This window comes from Amphiura filiformis, chromosome 12 (genome assembly GCF_039555335.1).
Source record: "Amphiura filiformis chromosome 12, Afil_fr2py, whole genome shotgun sequence".
NCBI lineage: Eukaryota > Metazoa > Echinodermata > Ophiuroidea > Amphilepidida > Amphiuridae > Amphiura > Amphiura filiformis.
The window spans coordinates 60937997-60960315 of NC_092639.1; the positions used below are offsets into that span (position 1 = coordinate 60937997).

General features: G+C 35.7%; 1 protein-coding gene across 1 annotated transcript in view; it reads right to left on the reverse strand.

Moving 5' to 3' along the window:
- LOC140166536 (lipoxygenase homology domain-containing protein 1-like) overlaps positions 1-22319 on the reverse strand; it is a 107389-nt gene that overhangs the window by 15900 nt on the left and 69170 nt on the right. Inside the window, exons 18-29 of the mRNA XM_072190020.1 lie at positions 18402-18635; positions 16887-16965; positions 15352-15410; positions 9510-9584; positions 7237-7331; positions 6902-7015; positions 5159-5215; positions 4655-4688; positions 3754-3833; positions 3156-3224; positions 2466-2567; positions 1568-1643 (exon numbers count right to left, since the gene is read on the reverse strand). Coding sequence (XP_072046121.1) covers positions 1568-1643; positions 2466-2567; positions 3156-3224; positions 3754-3833; positions 4655-4688; positions 5159-5215; positions 6902-7015; positions 7237-7331; positions 9510-9584; positions 15352-15410; positions 16887-16965; positions 18402-18635 — 1074 coding nt within the window. The remainder of the gene's footprint in view (positions 1-1567; positions 1644-2465; positions 2568-3155; positions 3225-3753; positions 3834-4654; positions 4689-5158; positions 5216-6901; positions 7016-7236; positions 7332-9509; positions 9585-15351; positions 15411-16886; positions 16966-18401; positions 18636-22319) is intronic.

The following is a 22319-nucleotide window of genomic DNA, read 5'->3' on the forward strand; positions in this document are numbered from 1 at the left end:
AACCACAAACCGCTGAAATATGGATATCCAACAAATTAAGACCACAAACCGCGAAAGATCGCCAACAACTGCCGCTCAATATTGATATCCAACTAGATTAACCCGCAGGGCTATAAAGAACCACAAACCGCGAAATTTGGATATGCAACTATTGCCCCACAGGGCTTCAAAGAACCACAAACCACGAAATATGGATATCCAACAAGCTTAAACTATAAATAGTTTAGATCAAGCCCTGCCCGATAGAGGGCAGGGCTTGATGAGGTAAATTAAAACCACAAACCACAAAAGATCGCCGATAACAGCCGCTTAATAGGGATATCACACTAGATTGCCCCGCAGGGCTACAAAGAACCACAAACCGCGAAATTTGGATATCCAACTAGCCCGCAGGCCTATCGATTATAAAGAACCACAAGCCATGAAATATGGATATCCAACAAATTAAGACCACAAACCGCGAAAGATCAACAACAACTGCCGCTCAATATTGATATCCAACTAGATTGCCCGCAGGGCTATAAAGAACCACAAACCGCGAAAGTTGGATATGCAACTAGATTGCCCCGCAGGGCTACAAAGAACCACAAACCGCAAAATTTGGATATCCAACAAGCTTAAACTATAAATTAGCTCCCGATAGAGGGCAGGGCTTACTGAAAACAACAAACCACGAAAGATCGCCGACAACCGCCGCTTAATAGGAATATCCAACTAGGGTGCCCCGAAGGTCTATACAAAGAACCACAAACCGCGAAATTGGATAGCCAAGTAAATTGCCCAAGAGGGCTACAAAGAACCACAAACATCGGAATTACTCTCTGTGTCTCTCTGGCATTGTCAACATTGGGTGTGTGTTGTTCATATTTACATTTTCTTTACATATTTACCTGTATTAAAATGTATATTAACATTACAGTCACGCGTGTGACGAGCAAGTTTTAAAACAAACGACTGAGAAAGTTTTGTTTAATTTATTTTTTATTGTCATGAATCAAGAATACCAATCCCAAACATCTATTTTTCGTTTTATTCGTTTTATGGAGCACTTCGTAACTTGATGACTTTCCAAGCTTGGAGCTGATTGACTACATTCATAAAAAGAAAAGAAATCTACCAAAAAAACGTTGACAACGTAAAGAAATCAGCAAGTTTAAAAAAACCCACCTCGGCTCACTTTTTGAAACTTGGTCCCATTTTGAATACAAACACCAAATCACTGTTTTTATTTTATTTCAACAGAATACAGCGTTTCCAACAAGATTACAAGCCTACTTGTTATTCGTTTAATTCAATCATTAATCATGATTATTATAAAACAAAACACAATAGGATATTGGTTTACCATGCAAGAACAAGATAATAACCTTTCAGGTCGTTTCATTTGCACATTAAAGATACATATAACACTACTGGAAATGTTTTAAATTTATATAAATATGATAAAGTTTAAATCAGTATCTTTTACAAATGGGACCAAGTTTCAAAAAGTGAGCTGAGGTGGGTTTTTTTAAACTTGCTGATTTCTTTACGTTGTCAACGTTTTTTTGGTAGATTCTATATTTACCTATAGCAAGATACCCTTCCTGCAGATCATCATCTAATTCTTTCTTGATGGTTTCTTCTATACTATGACCAGCCAACTGTAAGGAAGGAACAAGTTATAGAAATAATTATTCCAAGATTGAGTTAGTCTAGATGCTAGATCGATGTGGTCTCAATGTAGCATTGCACCACTTCTTTTGTCTTCTCACTAAGTGTGTGAGAGCATCAAGTCTGCAACCCTAAAGCAGTATACAGACTTTTTATTGTACGTACAATATTGTATGTACAATATGTACGTTATTTAATCAATTGCCATTCTATTTCCAGTAATGTTTAAGTTCTAACGAATGTTTGATGACGTAAAATCGATAATATATTTCTGCTAGATATTGTATGTAACATATTATCGATTTTTGTCATCAAACATTCGTTAGAACTTAAACATTACTGGAAATAGAATGGCAATAGATTAAATAACGTATATATTGTACATACAATATTGTACGCATAATACTCGAGTCTGAAGCGCACTTTAATCTAACAGCTTCAGTGAGACCATGAGCTGTGGGTAGATGATCATCCACACATCACCCATTCAACTTCTTATTCAAAATCTGGGTAAGTGAATCAAGTCATCAAAGTAGATTGGATCAACATTAGTGCATGTAGCGAGAATGGGAAATCCATGTGGACAGTGGCATGCGCAAAAAGGGGCCAGGGGAATTTTAAAACAGCTAAGGGAATCAAGACCTGTGCCCCCAACATTTGAAAACCTGCACACGCTACTGCATGTGGATCAGTGAGTACAGGGATCAAGATTTGAGTCCACATGTTTGTAGGGAGAACACCCCCTTAGGCAAGTTGTATTGATACAGGTTTTTCCATAGTAGAAAGTTGTACAGCTCAATGTATAAGTTTACCTTTTCATATTCTGTGAAGGTTGTTTTCAAATGGCACCTGTTTCTGCTAGTAAATATCTCAACTATTGCCTCCTCGTTACTTCCCAGAAAAGGATCTCCTCGCTGTATTATTGAATAGATGACAACATAATTAACATATCTCGGCAATAATTCACTGAATAAATGCTTACCACAAGGAATTTTAAAATTTAGTGTGCTAATATGCATGAAACACACACATGAATATGACTGTTTGGACTAGTAAACCAACCTCCCTCATCCGACCTCTTTTATACAGATCTCTCTGTTATCTGGAAACAAGATTCTAACTTTGACCAATGTAAATTTCAAATGCTGTGTGAAAAACACAGATCACAGAATTTTATTATGTGCATAAGGAATGGAATTGTTAGTGGGTTAATCACCTTTTTGTAATTTTATGTATACATCAAGCAGCGGTTAATGATCTAAACAAATGTTTAATTTAACATCTGATTTTGAAAATTGAAATACAAAGTCAAAATTTCTAAGAATGTAGCATGTTTTAAGCATACGCACATGATATGGCATGGCAATTTCTGGATTTCCGTCACTTTTTCATTGCCTAATCTTTTATTAGCAAAAATACAGTAATTACTACAAAAATATCACATTCTGATGGTTAAAAAATTTGAATCAAAACAGTTGTGAAAGTTAAAGTGTTAAGCTTACATTGTATAATCTCTTAGCATCAGCTTCTACTTGAGCATATTTGATGTCTATGCTTTCATCACGATTAGTCTGCAGGTAAATCAAAAACGGATAATGAAAATAAGTCATGGAATAAAACAGTCCTCATGAAGTCAGTGACACATCAAAGTTTGATCACTCACACAGTGACTGGCTGCACCAGTGTCATGATAAAATTTATTCGCCTTACATATAAGATGGAAAAAATAAGACTCATAACACCGTGTATTGATATAGAATGGCGTGCACGTTGTTGGGCGCAGTGCTTACGCTAGTTGTGCGTTGCATAAAACATGACTGGCACACGCTTATGTGAATTTACGCAAGCGTGAGTTGGGACTTTATTGACGCGTGCAGTAACAAAAGCTGAATAATTTCCGCCTTATATAAACCGAAACTGTTACCGATGGCATATTTGTAGAAATACTTAACTTAATTATGAATACCCATCAAGAAAGCCTATCTACTTATTAATAAAGTAGAAGGCACGATATAAAGGACTCATTAAAACTTCAAGTTTTCAAGCTAAACTTCACATTGATCAATTTTTATTTAGAGATCAGAGAAACAAGAATCTTACCGTACACAGAGCCAGGAGCAATGTTTTAAATTTCCCACTTGTGTCATTTTCTATAGATTCTTCTAAATTGCTCCTGAATTCTACGGAAAAAGGATGTTAAAGATGTTTAAATTTTTTTTGACAGTTTCATGTGAGGATATATTGGGCTATTCCAGATGAAATCCATACACCCCCTATGGAAGACGTGACCTTAGTCTTCCACACAGGAAGCATGAATTTCAAATGGGTTTACCTAAATGAATGACTCCATTTGAAATCTACACCCCCTGTGTGGAAGATTAAGGCCATGACATTATACTGATATTTTGTGTCCTGATTGCACCTGAAACAGAGTCAAGAATGACACATTCTATGAGAGCATTACGGGTGGTTAATTGGCGTAGCCAAGGGGAAGGGGGGAAGCTGCCCCCCTGTGAGAAGTCTTTTCCCCCGCCCTGATATTTAAAATTATTAGGCTTTTTAATACTTTTAATACCCATTTTTGTCAAAGTTTGCGCCCTTCCCTTGAAAGTTGCCTTGCTCCCTTGCCCCCCCCCTTTGCCCACCCTCTGAAAAAGTGCTGGCTACGCCACTGGTGGTTATAGTACAATTTTTATGCGATGTGTGCTGTCAATCTTAAGGTCAGTTCATACTATGCTGCAATTACTTTCTGATTCGGTGCATTGCCGTACTGCAAAATGCTGCATTGCGGTATCGCAATAAAGTTAAATACATTTTAACTTAGAAATGCGATGAGTTGCGACAAAAAGTAATCGATATATCGACACCGCACTGCGAAGCAATTGCTGCGTAGCATGAATGGACCTTTATGCTGTGGATACACATACACGCTCTATCCATCTATGTCCACCCCAACGCAAATGCAATGGGAGTGTAAACTAACTTTTTTTCTCTGTCTTACCTGAATTAAACACATTCTTGATCTCTTTCATTTGCTGAAAATTGAATAAAATGTAACATTAATGGATTATTGATAATCTACTTGTGCTTTTCCAAATTTGAAATTGAGAAGTGATTTCCAAATTTACTACAATTTTAACTGCTTTCATAAACATCAAATTCTAAGCTTATTATGCAATCACAAATTTTCATTAAGCACTTGATAAAACAGTTCATATCACTATCTTTGTATAGAATTGTTGTTTTTAGTGGCTTTTATTTATTTGTTTATTTTTTTTAGTTTTGTTTATTCCAATGTGAAAGTAATGCAACAGTGCACTTAATAGTATTTAATTTTGTATCTTAACTTGTAATTATATTTGTGACACATTTTCACAACATAGCAGGAATAGTTAAGTGTACATTTATTTACATTCTTTGAGCTTTCAACATTGTTGTCTTCTTCAAGAACTACAAAACAAATGACTTAACTTATAATTATGTAGAATACTTATTACATACACACCTTATTATTTCTAGTACATAGTATTTCAATAAGTGCTTTTTCATCAGTCCCAGCTCCCTGTAAAACAATCAAATATACAATATTCAGGAATCCAATCAAGAATTTATACTCTACAAAAGCAGTATTATTGAATCATTAAAAAAAATGGTTTAGCTATGAAAATGTGAATCATTGCATGGATATCACTTATGCAGAGTACCAGGAGTACCAGCAAAATATAAAACCCGGGGCAGTGGGTATGCAACTGTTTGACAGCTGTGTGTACAAACATATTTTTCACAACCCTCTTAAGGTAGGAGCATCGGATAATAGGCCCATGCAGGAAAATAGCCACTATATCAAATCAGAATTATGTATCCATATCAAATATATAACCAATTTAAGATAAGTCTTTACGCCACTTATTTTTAATGTTTCATGAAAATTTAAACATTTCTGATGTTTTTCTTTATTTTTTGAAAATTCCCTAATTTTTTCTACAAATAATTATTGCTAGCCTAGAGGGAATGTGATATAGTTTCCATAGTTTGTGGAGTGGTTAATAAGCCTAATATCTAAATTCTCTCGCCAGATTTTGTTGATAAAGTGTTTATTTTTTGAGAAAAATCATTTTTTCTATTTTTAAATTAATCTAGGGAAATCTAGAAACACCCATAACTTAAAATAGAAACACTTTATTATAAAAAGCTGGCGAGAAAAGTTTCAAAATTTAATAACCTTTCATATGACACCTTGTTTGTTAAAATTGGCCTTATGGTTAGCTCAGACAATAATTATGAAATTGGGTCATTCAGTGTTTCTAGATCAAATCAAGAAAATTTGAGCAAGTACTAACATTACCTTCAAATACCCCCTTTATTACTGGCCAATATATAGGTAAAAAAGTCACTAATATTATTTGGTAACATTTTTGTAATAAAAAGATCCAAAAAGCAGTTCTATAAAGGGGATAGAAAGGAGAAAAAATAATATTTAAACATAGTATCCATTTTCAAACTTTTACCAATTTTAGTGAACAAGGCTTGGTGTCAAAACCACTTTATGTACAAAGTCAATGGGGTTTCCTGATGATAAAAAATGGCATAACTCAAAAACGCTTTGTTGGCAAAAATTAAAATTTGGCAGGCAAGTTTTTCTCACCCAACTACACATCCTGTATCATTTTAAACCAAATCTGTGCATGACACCGTAGCCGATGTTTCTACCTTAAGAAGTTTCATTCTACCAAGAAAAGTCCCCTTAAGGCGATGAAAAAAAACCCTGTTTATAAAAATAAACAATTCCGACCGACCAACCATACTTGAAAAGTCCATCTGCCCACAAAACAGGTTGGGTTTTCTTTTCATCACTTTGGCAAGAAAATTGTAATCCAAATGTTGCCACCAAAGCAAGATTTTCACACACAATTGTACCATTTTTAAAAATTGCATTCATAAAAATTTGGAAAAGCTACCCTAAACATAAGCAGAATCAGCAAACTTACTTTATTCTTGACAACCATTTATGTTTTGATAAACCTACATTCATTATATTACTTGCCTTATTGCAAAACCACCCCTTTAAATTATTTTTGTTTTTGTATAGTGTATAGTGTATTATTTTGAAGAAACACGGTCATGTACGTATCTCAATCAACAATATGAGACAAAATTGAGGCAAAGAATTTGTGATCACAATTTCCTTTAAAGATAACAAATCAAACAACATTTGGCTTGATATTATACTTTTGCGCCTCTTTCTTACCTCCATTGCATTTTTTAGGCAGGTGGCATCAAAGAGAGCGGGTGTCTGCATCAATCCAACCACAAGGGCCTCAAAGTCACTCTTCAATTCACTCTTCAAATCATCTACAAGATTCTGTCAAGCATATAACAAAATAATTAGAGTGTGTTTATCTTACCTTAAAACAATGAGTAAGCCAAAAAACAAGAAGACACCACCATTAACAGCAAAAAATCGACAATAACAACATCGACAACAACTTTTCACTTTCAGAATAAAGATCTGTACATAGTTCAACAGTTTTCCATGCATTTTTCTACTGTAAATATTTGGTTCTCCACTGAAGATCAACTTACTTTTTCTTGCGTTTTCTGATAATGCTCCAGTAATTCTTGTCGTTGTTTGTTGGTTCGATGTGGAATTATGCTAATAATCTTCTCCTCGTTTGTCCCTGTATGGATATAATTTGCTGTTATTTCCTTAAGGGATCTGATATTAACGTTTATCGATGTTTTCACGTATTGGGAGCTGAGAGTACACCAGACCTATGGAATTGCATTCTGAATTCGAGGAATGTCCTTCTGATATCAAATAATTTTGATTTTTTGAAATTTGCGATGTAATACAAATGTTATGACAAATTACTAAAATTTGATATTTTTTTAATTTTTGATATTTAACAATCATCGAAGTAAACTTTATAAATCTAATGATATGTACTTAAAGTGTAAGTAGCTGGGATGAAAAGCCGACGATCAGTTGAAAATTTTGACCTTTCATTTTGAAGATATACGTTTTTTCCCCAAAAGACCGTCCTAAATTTTGTTGGGGTTTTTATAAAGTTTACTTTGAGGACTGTTAAATATCAAAAACATCAATTTTTAATCATTTGCCATAAAATATTATTATCAAAATTATTTGATATCAGAATGACACTTTTCGTATTCAGAATGCAATTTGATATGTCTGATGTGCTCTCATGTCCCACAAAAAATACTGCCCAAACGTTGATACCCCACCCTTAACCAAATAATCACAACTTTTCCTCTTCCATTTTTCTCCTTTCTCAATTTTTTTTGCTCCCACTTGGGAAAGCCATGACTACACCACTCAGTACAATTATGGTAGCACATGTTTTACTATAACATTTATTGAGCAATATGGTGTTACCATTTTCTTCTGCATAAGGGCCATTCCAATGTTTTGTGACAAAGTATGTAAACATGAGTAACAACACCTTTCCCTCTCTCCCTCTCATACATGAAACAAGTCATGAGAATTCTAATATTATGGCAAGAACAAGACCCTAAGTATTGATATTGATATGATATAGCATGTGACTTGCTTTATGTACGATCATCATCATCATCATCACCACCACCAGTTTCCAGAAAGCGGCCCAGTCTAGTGCTTTTCTTCTTTTTAGGTCTCCAACACTAGAGCCCATCTTGGAACCCAAGTACTTGAAGTCTGTGACATGGTTGATGGTACTACCATAGACTTCAAGTGCTGGCTGAGTGTTACAGTTTACAGTCATATATTCTGCCTTAGGTGTGCTGATGACAAGGCCTAGATCTGCTGCTGCTGTTGCAGTCCTAGTAAGTTGTGACTGGGCCCGGGCTATAGAAGATTCCAACAGGGCAATATCATCAGCAAAATCCAGGTAATTCAGCATCCTAGTAGGATACCTGCTTGACCGACGTGGGTAGGTAACAATTCCAGCATCAATTCCAAAAGTTGATTTCTTCAGGAGGTAGTCTACCAGGATAATGAACAGGAATGGTGCCAACACATCACCCTGAAGCACTCCAGTTGTTACTTGGAAAGGCTCTGAGATACTTCCATCTACCATAACGGCACTATTGGAGTCCTTGTAGAGCACCTGGATGGCATTGACCACAACCTTTGGTATTCCATAATGCCGCAGCACTGAGAACATGACGGGCCTGTTGATGGAGTCGAAGGCTTTTTTGAAGTCCACAAAAGTGACTGTCAAGGAAAGTTGGTACTCCTTGAAGCCTTCCATGATCCTCCTCAAAATGTGTATTTGCTGAGCACAGCTTCGACCTGATCTAAGCCAGCCTGGTTGCTTCTCAGGACACAGTATTGGTTAATCATGTTATCTATACCTTTGTCCCCAAAACCATGCAATGGCCCAGTCTTTATTACATCTGTCAGCCATTTCTTATTTGTCATTACATTCAAAACAGTGGTATGAAAAACAAGCATGCTCACAATTATATGAGCTCTGATCAGTTTGTGATTGTTATCTGTTACAATAATAAACATATATAGCACCTCCAGAAACATGATTTCCAACTTTTTTCTTTTTAATAATCATTACATTATCCTGCAGGGCATCTATCAATATCACAAAACTGGGCCTTGATTAATTATGTGCATTGTTATACCATGCAACCTACAAAAATCAACAGGTATTATAACTTCTTACAGGGTGCTCCAAATTTCTCCCAAGAAATTTCTTTGAATTAAAAGTTTAAACAAAAAGTCAATTTAGATTAGATTTAGTCAATTTGGATTTTAATCTTATTACATGTGATTTGTTGGATACATTGTGGTGTTTACTATGCATTAACTTGAATTTCCAATTTCAAATATCCATACTAACCTGCTCCTTTCATTGCTTCCAGTAGCGCCTTAGCATCAGCATCCTTATCAAACTTATCAGGACCAAACACAGTGCCCTGTTAGCAAAATATGAGTAGCAATATTCAATTATACAGGAAGTATAAAAAATCACTAAAAATATTGTTAACATCTCCTCTCCTAGGATAAGAGGTGGTAGAAGGACTTTTTTGTTGCTACTATTTTTACAAACCTAAAATGTCATGTACTTTTATTGTTGTAGAACACTAAATGACCGAAAATACATCTATCCATAAAAACATGTGCTTAGATTATACAGCAATATTTCAAGTGATTTGTAGTAGTACCACACTCCCCATGATTTGGCTCTGCCCCAGACAAAACAAAGAATCATGGAAAATTACACTATTTGGAACAAAAATGCCAACTTAGAAATTCCCAGACCCACCCCCAAAAAAACTTAGAACTCTTGTGTCACCACTGTATGTTTTCTGCCTATAGTGGGAATTCCAATTGAATGAACGCAGCTTTCAATAGCGTGACGAATTTTTGCGTACACTGCGCGATGTACGCCAGCGTGCAGCGACTGTGCGTGAGTAACGCTGAAGTGAATCAACCATGCCAACACACTCGTGATTGGATAGCATTGTATCCAAGGTCGTGCGTTCGCGTTGTAGTTTGAAATACGCAATATACGATCGCGGTTGGATCGAGTGTAGCTGTTAAAAGCTGCGTTCATTCAATTGGAATTCTTACTATAGGCTTGTTGCATCATCCCAATTGATCCACAAGCAAAGTCTTTGAAAACTGGAAGGGAGATTAATGTTCAATTTCCAGAGAAATTTGGACAGATTGTTTTCATTCCTGCATACTTACACTCAAAAAAGTGGAGGGGCCACTGGCCCCCCTGCCCCGGTTCCGCCGCCGATGCTTACACTTACACATCTTACACTTCTATGATATCAGCAAAGCAGGAGCAAAGCAACAGACACAAAGCAAAATAACACATTGAGCAAAGCACTTAACTTTTTTATGCATCTTTTTTATTACAAATAATCATTTAATCCACATCCAAAGTCAAAAGTTCAGCTTTATATATAAAACACCATGGAGGAGTGCATAATTGTTGGAAACAATTTTCAATGGGACATAAATTGGGCTATCTCAGTTAAATCCATACACTCCCTATTAAAGAAATGACCTTCATATCCCACACAAGGGGTGTAGATTTCAAATTCACACTCCCTGTGTAGGAGATTAATTTCATGTCTTCCATATGGATTTCAACTGCAATAGTCCATTGTTTGTCTTGGATGACATTGCATTAAAGTCAAGCTTTATTCCACATTCATACACTTTTAGAACCATGGCCAATCAGAAAAGCTGTTAGAAAAATTAAAGGAGTGCATAAATATTGAACAATATATTGCACTTGCACAGAGTTGTGCGTACTACGTGCTGTGCGTTCCCGTCTTGCAGGATTTATTCATTTTTTGAAGGTGGCTGCATTGATATTGGTCAAATTTCATTTTTAGTATTTTGATTGTTATAGAAAATAGCAGTATGTTCAGATATTCTTTCTTGTGTATGAAATGGGTTACGAAATGCAGAAGAGATTGGACACAATGTACTTGCGCTGAATTTTGTATAATTATTTTGATGCATCCAAATCACTCCTGCAAGACTCTTGCATTAATCTTTCAGTCCACATGCATTATTGAGTCAAAATTTCTCTCTCAACAATGATGTGCATTCAACCTATATAATTTTTTTTTTTAAATTACAACTATTATGCACTCTACAATCTTCATAAATGAGTACAGTTACCATTTGTTTCTTGATATGCTAAATTTTCTTTTTACAAACTAATACAAATGGTAAAAAATGCATTGCTACAAAAATACCAACTTTGTCATATTCAAAAATAGTAAATCATTGTGTTTACAAATCATCTATTGGTAAACATTTATTGCAATAAAGTTGCTCACACATACAACAAAAGCAAAGTACCAGCCTCAATGTTACCAGTTTGTTTGAAATTAAAATCAAAATAAGCGAAAATATTTGCTAGTAAACTCATGAACCTCTATATTATAGGCAAAATATCTCATTTACAATCATGAGAGCTAACATGGGTGCGCAAAGGTATTGCATCAAGTGTACCATGTAAAGAGGACATGCTTACAGCCCAAACACAGCTTTGGAGAATTGACCAATCACTGTTTTCAAATATGGTCATCACTAGGCAAGGTCATGGTTGGGTCACGTAGGTCATTAAATCATGTTACTCCATAAAAAGTTCGCTGATGCATAAGGTACATCCTCTCATATATATTTTGCCTATAGTAATATAATACGCTTCTATTTTGATTTCAAACAAAATGGTGGGACGGATTATGAAAATGAGATGTAACTTTCCTATACATATTATACAAACATGTTGACTTTTAAGTCCACAAACAATGCTCAGTATTAGGTAAATAACAACAAGCAGGAAAGAGTCTACAAAACACGGCAAAACAAACTTTGATGCATCGCTTGTGAGCTTGCAACATAAAAACAAATAAGCTTTGAATGAAAATGGATATTATATAACAATTAACTGTATTCAACCTAATAGTACCGCTTCCCTTATTAGCGCTCAAAGTTGACTTTTCACCTTTCAGGACACTTTTAGAATAAAATTGGGCAAAAATGAAAGTTAAATTATGAGAAAAACCATTTCAACATGAGTTACAATCGTTGTGACATTTACTCTACAGGTAGCTATTATTGCTATTATTCTTCCGAGTTGTTTTGCTTAGCAAATGTCAAGTTAAACTTTCAGTAGCGATTGAAAACCGTGGCCGTTACCTTGATCTGCAGGTGTTAGTATTATCAAGCCCAGGTTATACTACATCCTGTTGTCATTTCCCTCAGTCTACTACAACTGCCCCAGACTTTGGATGAGATTCATTACACACATCTCAAGATATATCTTTAGATATACTGTATCAAATTTCCTATTTTGAGTGGCTGTAAAACCATAGGCCATCACCGTGGCCACCTGGGGATGTGGTCGGCTACACCAATGTATTGTAGTGTATAAATTTGGGTGCAGTTGGTGCACTGTGTAGGCCTATGTGGTGCAGGCGATGGGTTATGGTGTCAATATAGCAATATCTGTTTGAAACTTGTTACTCCCTACCCCTCACATCGGATCCCCCCTTTTTTCAGATTCTTGAGTGCCCTGTGCAAAAGATTTTAGGGTCAACAATTATTCGTTTGGGGCACTGCCATTTTGTATCCTTGCCCTGAGCACCATAACCCCTAGCTATACCACTGGGCTACACCCTGGCTATACTGGCTATGTGTAGCACATGCCTTTACAATTCATGTAAATCTAGGACAGCCATGGAAATGAGAGTTCATAGTAGCTATAGCATGCCTTCTGAGTGAAATATATGTGAATCTGCCCCCATTGTGGTTAATAGATTGAATACAGTACCTGCTATATAACTATACTAATTTCACCAACGTCTAAATATCTACAATTCACACACATGTCCTTAATTAAGTAATCAGTAACTTGAGAGTTACAGGCAAACTGGAGATTATACATATTCTATCATGCACACCAAAATTGGAAATTGGTTTGGGCGATTCTATTGAAACCACCTTCCCCTTAATGGAAATTTTGATTTGATTCCAATCAAATTCAACTGTTTCTGCTTTTTCAAATCCAATAAGTTGTATTTCAAAACAGTGGTAGATTTTGGAACTTCAAGCAAAATATGAAGAGTCCAGACTTGGGCAATTTATGCTCAACTGAATTTGACAGAGCAGTGTAATCTCCCACAAGGGGTGTGGAATCCAAGCGGAATAGCCCAATTTGACCTCATAAATATAGACAGTTTATCTCTCTCTACTTGTTACTTTGTCCTCAACTATATACACATAATACTGCTTCATAATATTTGCACTCTTCACTTTTGGTATCAGAAGCACTTAGTATTCACACCAAAGATGTTAGAATAGGAGAGTAAGGCCGGATTTATATTTTTGGGGGCCCTGGGCCAGGCCAAAATTTGGAGGCCCCAAACGCATCGTGAGGAAGGCATGTGCACTCAAGTGCCAAGTTTTTAGATTTTACTAGGACATTTAGCGCTCAAAAAAATTTCAATTTTAGACTTTTTTAGCCCAAATTGAAGCTTGCTATAATTGAATTTTGCTATATAACAGGCCAGTGCACGCGAAGCAATTTTTGTAGGCTGTTTTGGCCCAAAACACAGTGTTTATCAGCTAAAATGGAAGATGCACACTGCACAGGGCAATTTTTTGGGGCCCAGAATTTGGGGGCACTGGGCCCGGGCCCATCTGACCCTATGGTAAATCCGGCCCTGAGTAAGGACTCCACCATGTTCACATGTCACTCAGACTATGCATCTGGCCAATTTCAATTCATAGCGTGTGTTTGTTTGCAATTAGTGAGTTAAGGTAACATTGTGTCAATTATGCATGATAAGCAATATATGCACACACAAATTTGGAACGCTCATGCCTAAAGGCACCATATCTTTCAATTGTGGGGCTGCACTAAACGTGCCAGTGTTACACCATTTAGACCCCATGCATGATAATCCAATATGGATGCAGGCTCCGTACTCTCCTAGTTTATCTTCCTTGATTCGCACACATAATATTAAGCAATATTGCCAACATACATTATTTTATTCTACTGCAAAATATACAAAGCAGGAAGACTTTGAAAATATCTGCTGATTTTATGTAAAAACTATATTTACAGAAAGATTGCACACAGAAAGTTATCAAAAATAAGAACTCTTTTTTCAGTTTTTACAAATTATAAATACAAAAAGCACATTTTTTGAGCATTTTCTACTCTAATGGTTGCAATACCTAAATAATGCTTAAAAAATACAGCACTAAATGTAAACATAAATGTAAGGCTACATGTACAGTAACATAACAGTTCCATTTCACTTGAAAAGTCAAACAAATTAACTAAAAAATGGCCCAAAATGTTACTGCAAAAAGGTAAAAGTAATTTTTTTCGCTCGCTTGCAGCTATGATAAAAACTTTTACAAATGCAGAAGCAATATTTAATGACTGTAGTGGATGAAGTACCCAAATGTGCAGAAATATTTCTATGAATAAAATGGTTCAATCTTTTGAAGGACAAATTCATGTTGTCAAATATACTTGTAGGCATAAATTAATATGACACAAGAACTATTAACACCATAACTTGGTGATGACCTAGCTTATTTATTTAAAATATGGACTACATTTTCTTAGAACTTGAGTACTTCTTCTACTGCATTTGATTTGCTACAATCATATAAAAAAGTGCTTAGAACGCTTGGCACACTCTGTCGAAATTCCGTGCAGAATTTCTTATGATTATGGAAATGACGTATATTGTGTTTGGGAACAAACATGACATCCACAACAATGAATCACCCTTCTCCTCTCCCCATCAATCAATGTTGGAACACATTGGGAAAGCGCTTAAGTCATTGGCATTTCTCAACATTGCACGGGGGAGAGGAAGTGACAGTTTTCCGTTATTTACAAGCAAGCGCTCCAAGACTTTTTTCGATGATTGTAGTTTGCACACATCTGATGCTTGAAAACATTAAATACAACAAGACACTGGTGGAATCCATAAGTGTTGATTGTCTTTAAAAAGAATTGTTACTTTGCTTTAAAAAGCAGCAAAAGTTTGCAAAGCTGGTAGTTATAATATAACAAAAACACACAAAAGCAGAAGCTATATTTGCCAGTGAGTGTTCATCAGATGCTTGAAAACACTTTGTAAAATAGGATGCTTGAATTCATCAATCATCTGAACTGTTACTTTCCTTGTACACTTCTAGCTCTACTTCAATCTTCTTGTCATCCTTACTGGCATCTAACCACCTGTAGTAGACAAATAAACAAATAGGAGACAAAGGTTAGCACCAGGCTAGATAAACCAGAAAGAAACAAGTTTGTTCCTGAAGGGGGGACGTTTTACTGCATTTCAATTCAAAAAGGAAACTGCAAACAGTTTGTTTACAAATAAGATAAAAATACTACATGTACCATTTGATGTGGAAACATTGGGCTGTTTAGTCCTTGTTGTGGAAATTTATAAACAAATGTGCATTCTCATTAGGCCAAAAAAAAAAAAAGGTTCGTCTCAAAGCTTATGCTGCGCGTTTGTAAAATCCCACGATTTGACAAAAACAATTTTGTTATAGTTTTTTCCAGAAAAAAATCGGCGAAAATGAGACTTTTTTCTCAAAATACCATGAAAAAAGTCGGGAATAAAAAAAATATTTAAAAAATCGCATTTCGCATTTGTTTTTGAATTTCTCGTGAGCTTTGAGACAAACCTTTTTTTTTTTTTTTTTTGGCCTTATACATAGTATGATAAATATGCCATGTGTCACTCCTTCAACATTACCAGTGTGCCGCACTATAAGATATTTCAAATTATGCCTACTATATATGTGTCGAGCACAAGCAACATTATTTCCAAATTAATGTAGAGCAAAACACAAACACTCCCAAATTTTCCTCTATGCCTGATCAAAGATGGCAGCAATGGGCTATTCCATTTAAAATCCACACTACCCCTGTGGAAGATTTAGCTGAAGTCTTCTACAGAGGGAGTATGAGTTTTGATTAGAATAGACAAATTGGGTAACTTCTATTTGAATACTCACTCCAGTTGTGGAAGATATTATGTAAAGCCATAATACAAAGGGAGTATGGGTTTCAAAATGATTAACCCTGACCAATTACATTTGAAAAACCACAATCCCCCTATGGAAGATATTTCCAAAATCTTCCACAGGAGTAGTGTGGATTTCAACTGGAATCGCCCAATTCTGCATTCTCCTGTGTCTATTGCTGTGGAAAGAAGGCATCATAAACACAGGGGCTTTAAATGACTGGAATTAATAAATTCCATAAGATTTCAAGTTTTGCTGTCATAACATTTTCTCCTTTCAAATGGGTTGAGCCATCACTAATATATCTCATTTTAAGTCATCTTAATCATGAAGCTCCCATGGCCAAGTGGTCTGTATGCTAATTATTAGGTCACATGAAATGTATATTATGTATATAACCCAGAAGTGCTTTTCAATCTACTAGTCCGAGAAAGTATTTTTATTTTATAGTATAAATTTTGTACTTTTATGCTTTTGTGTGTGCTTTTGTTTGACGATAACCTGTTTGTTTGGGTTTTTAAGTCAATAAATTTGACCACTTGGTCAAGCAAATCTGAATCTATAAGACACAGGTCTCACAAATATGAGGTGCTGGGTTCAATTCCTGAACAGGACTACTCCATTGAAGTGTTATGGCAAAACTGTTAAAATCTTAAGAAATTCAATTTCAGCTTACCTGTCTGCAACAAATAAATCCTCTTCCTTTGCTTCTGCTGATTCCTTGACTGTGATTTTCTTCAAATACATACCAGCACCTGAGACAATGAGAGACAAGGTGTCAATCAATCAATCAATCAATTAAGTAATCAATCAATCAATCTATGGATATGTAATCATATCCTGCGTGACCTGCCACCAATTGCTATTAAAAATGGAGATCGAATCGCAATGAAATTTCTTAAGGGATCTAAAATGAGCGTTTATTGCGTTTCGACAGTATTTTTTTGTGGGACATGAGAGAGCACCTCAGACCTATCGAATTGCATTCTGAATACGAAGCATGTCTTTCTGATATCAAATAATTTTAATTGTTTGAAAATCACAAAATAATACAAATTTTATGACAAATCATAAAATTTGATATTTTTCAAATATTTGATATATAACAGTCCTCAAGTAAATTATATAAATCTAATGATATATTCTTAAAGTGTATGTAGCAGGGAGGAAAAGCCGACGGTCAATTGAAAATTTTGACCTTTCATATTGAAGATATGGATTTTTTTCCCAAAAAGACCTAATTTTTTTTGGTGTTTTGGGAAAAAAATCCATATCTTCAATAATTTAAAGGTCAAAATTTTCAATTGATCGTCGGCTTTTCATCCCACCTACATACACTTTAAGTATAAATCATCAGATTATTAAAGTTTACTTCAAGTACTGTTAAATATCAAAAATATCAATTTTAATGATTTGCCATAAAATGTGTATTAAATTGCTAATTTCAAAAATCAAAATTATTTGATATCAGAATGACATTCTTCGTATTCAGAATGCAATTCGATATGTCTGATGTGCTCTAATGTCCCACAATAAATACTGTCCAAACGCTCATACCCCAGCCCTTAAGAAGCACAAATAATTCCTTCCACTTTTGTTTTACCTTTTAATTAAAAGGCTTACAGAGATTACATTTTAAGTAACAAAATTCTTAACTTCCAAAAACAAACAGAAAGTTAGGGAAGCGATTCAATTCATTTATAAGCCTCAAATGCATAAAATAATATCACAAGGACTGCCTGCTTATAGCATCCCTATTTCTAAAACAATAATAATAATAAATAATTTGCTGTGGTTTTCTCAGACCAATAAATCCCCAAATGACTGAAAATCAGGAGGTCTTTATTGTATTTGCATGTGGGCCACAAAGGGCAAACACATTTCAAAGATCTGGCCTGGCTATTGGGTTGAGAACCCCTGCTTATAGCCCCCTCTTTGCACCCGTTGTCTTATATATTGACTACAGAGGGGATGTATCTTGGGGTTTTTTAAGCGCAAAATCCTTTGTCACTCACTTTATATTGGAACAGTTAATAAATACTTTTTCTCAGTATGGAGAAATTAAACAATTTTGTGATTTATGTATTTGTGTTGTTTACTTACATGTATATTGTTTACAATGATTATACCCAATGTGAGGTGATTATCAATAAAAGATTCTGATTCTGTTGTTCAAATAACACCATCTTACCATGTTTCTTTCCATCATGTCCCACAATGCATTTTGTGATAGCACCTAAGGATACTGCTTCTAAGGTAAATGTCTGAGTTGCATCTTTAGCAAACACTACTTTGTCCTGTCCTTGTATTCTCATGAGCCTCTTGCCAGTATCACCCCTCTCTCCATACAGGGTCAGGTAGATGTTGGATTCCGTCCCTGCATTCTCATCATCGCCTGTTGCTATCTCAATCTGGTATTTCACACCTGCGGAATGTGCAGAGCAGAGAGATAAAACTTCAAATTAAAGAGTCCTGATTCTGTTGTCTTGTGTATAATGCTATGGTAAATATACTATGTTGGTTTGTCACAAAAGGGATCAAAATATAATATTCTTGCTCATTTAGCAGGCTACAATATGATAAAATTATTATTGAATTAGCAAACAAGGGATAAGTGCCTTAAAGGGACCATTGAAAGAAAAACATATTTGGTATCAAAATAAAGCTAATAACATATAGAATCCATTTCTAAAATGATAAACGCATTTTCCTTTATTTTACCCCCAAATAAGCAAATAAAGACAAAGCGCCCAATGTCGCGTCGTTCCGCCCAATTCATATGTGCTGAGAAACATGGCAACCCCTGTGACGTCAAAGTGGTTATCCTTTCCGCTGCATGGCAACACTGCATAGTCCAGACTTGGTCCGAAACCAACGCATGAACGTGTTTACAGCAATGAACTTTTATGTGCCTTTTAGGCCTAAAAAGTATATTAAAAAAGGATATTATAATATAAATTACAAACCTACAATGACTTCTATGATAGGCCTATATTTAAATTCTAGCTAGGCCTACAAAATTGGCCAACAACGGGGAAACATAAGTTAGGCCTGCGCCTAGGCCTTCATATTGACAAAGTCAAAGCTGTCAGTGATAGCTGCTCGGCGCTTGCAAGAGAGTATCATTTGTTTTGACTGAGGCATTCTGATATAGCAACCAGCAAACACAAAACGTTTTCGACATCATTCGCAAAAAGGTTGTAAAATGTTGTCAGAAAACGCTTAAATGTCGGGTTATATAAAGAGTATATTAAGAGTATAAAACGTTTAAAAAAAAAAAAAAAAACATTGTTTGATAATCTACTGCTCAGCAAACAAAAATGTTTTACAGAAAACGTTTAAATGTCGGGTTATATAAAGGGTATAAAAACTTTTAATAACATTCCAAAAACGTTCTTGAAAACTTGACACAAAACATTCTAAACGAAATGTTATTTTCGGGTTGAAACAATATTTTGCGAAAAATGTTTGTCCAAAATATTTTCAATAACGTTTTAAAAACGTTTTCATGACCTTTATATAACCCGACATTTAAATGTTATTAAAATGTTTTGAAAAAAATATTTTAAGAACATTTCTGTGTTTGCTGGGTTCAAATATTTTAACATAATGTTATTTAAGAATTGACAGAATATTTGGCAACCATGTTTGCAAAAAGAGTTTACAAAATATTTTTTAAAACGTTATCATGACCTTTATATAACCCGACATTTTAATGTTATTAAAACGTTTGTACCAAAATATAACTTATTTAAAATGTTTTTAAAACGCTTTTGTGTTTGCTGGGAATACTCTTTACTTATATTTCCTCTTAAATATCTGGTGAGGATATGAAAGAGAAGGCAATGATGTTTCGGGTTAGCCCATGACATGCGACTTAATTTCTTTAGGCCAAATTAGCCTACCTCCCGGCGTCGGCCTAGGTTAGGCCGTATAAAATTAATATTTTGGTGCTCGTCCAGAGGATTTTCATGAATTGATGAGGGAGGGAGGTGTTTTTTTTCAGTGTAAAATCAGCATTGTCTGCAGTTTCGGTCTTTTCCAACAGTGCTCGAGGAAACGATGACGCACTTTTTTTTTCAAATGTGAGATTCTGAGGGATAAACCCCCTAGAGTAGGCCATACCACAAAAAGACTTGGAAGTGGTTCTTGTTCTCTAATAAACTTATTTATAGGCCTATGTATGAAAAATTCATAAATCATTCCAAAGTCTAAAATAATTGAAAAATCTATAAAAAAAAAAAAAAATCTGACAAATCCCAGAAATTCAGGAGGGAGGGGACGAGAACCAAAACATTAACTTTTCTGTGCCTTTTAGGCCTATACAAGTATATTAAAAAGGATATTATAATAAAGCTACAATGACAGTTGCAAGATGCCCACCTTGAGACGGACACTAGGCTGGTAGGCCTACTATGATAGGCCTATATATAAAGTCTAGCTACAAAATTGGCCAACAATGGGGAAACATAAGTTAGACCTACATATTGACAAAGTCAAAGCTGCCAGTGCTAGCTGCTCGGTTTTTGCAAGAGAGTATCATTTGTTTTGAGGCATTCTGATATAGCAATTACTCTTTACTTATATTTCCTCTGGCGACTTAAAATTTCTTCAGGCCTAATTAGCCTACCTCCCGGGCGTGCGGCCTAGATTTACAACCGCCGGGCCTAAAAACGCATAAGCCGATCCTGACTCCGCAGTTTGGAAGCTGAATTGCAGTGATTAAAGTGTGTTGCTTGTTTCTTTTAACGGACGCTCCGTGTAGAGACACACTTATGTGACCAGGTTCAAAACAAAAGACAGGCTCGGGAGAGCGAGTTGGCGCGGTTGTTTCCTCGCCTTGCACCACTTATACTGAGGTCCTGGGTTCAACTTCAAGCCCCTGGCGCGCGGCCCAAAGACTCATGTGAACTTGGTTTATCTCGACCCCACAGGTTTTCTTCGGGATCTCCAGTTTCCTCCTGCTTCTCAAAAATCGGTGATTAGTTGTTTGATTATCAAAAACTTCCTTCACCCAATGAAATTTGGGGAGCTGAAAAGATAATTGGTGGATGTTACAATCCAAGTGCGGCTAGATTTGCGACAGGTTCGGCAGCATCCAGCCTAGATGATGCGATCTGATTGTGATAAGTACCATGGCAGCGAAATTACAGCGCTTTGAACCCTCCGAGGTCTGGGAAAAGGCGTTATTATATAAAAGCCGAAATTTATTTTTATTTATTTTTAAAAGCCTATGAAAAATGACAAACAAATTTGAAGATAAAGAACCACGAGAGGAACATAGGCCCTATAAAGGCCACTCCAAACAATCATATGAACAATATTTACCGCCCGATTTACCGTCAGCCTTTAGTTTACGTTATGGAAATGCTTATAGGCCTAATCCAATCTCAACTCCCACTGATACTTGAAAGTGCAAAGTGTCCGGCGTTTTATCAAAGGTAGGCCTACAGTTACAAAGTTTATGTTGATTGGGTAAATCTCGTAAAATACAGCGCGCCTGGCTGGATATTTTGTTTTTAGAAATGACTGACATCAATTTCGCATAGCCTAGGCCTACCCGGTCCTAACCATCCATGGATTAAAATAAGTGTAGTCCTATAATATTTCCCATTTGATGTTTGTAGCATATAGGCTTTTTGAAGGCCTATGTATGTTTATAGGCGCTCCTCGTAATTTATTTCAAGAACAGCTTGCATGTCATGTTCTTCTGAACCAACTTCTTCATCTGCCGTTCAGCTACTGCCCCAGTGACAACGGCTCAAATAATATTGGCAAGTCTCCCGTATAACAATTGGTAGGCCTATAGGGGAATAAATTTGCAAAATAAAAGTGCCTAGGCCTACTTTGCATTGTTTGGGGTATGAAAATAAGCACTTTTGAAAGTTAACTTATGGAAGAAAAAGCTTTTTTATACCAATTGTCAGGTTTTGGAAAAAATAATCATCTCTTGAATATTTTTTAAGGTAGGCTAATAATAATACCCATGGGAGGTGCTCGCGCCGTCACATCATCTGCAATTTATGTGTTGCGACAAATCTTGGCGATATTCTCCTCAACATCTTCACTATATCATAGGCCTATAGGCATAGGCCTACTCATAATTAGT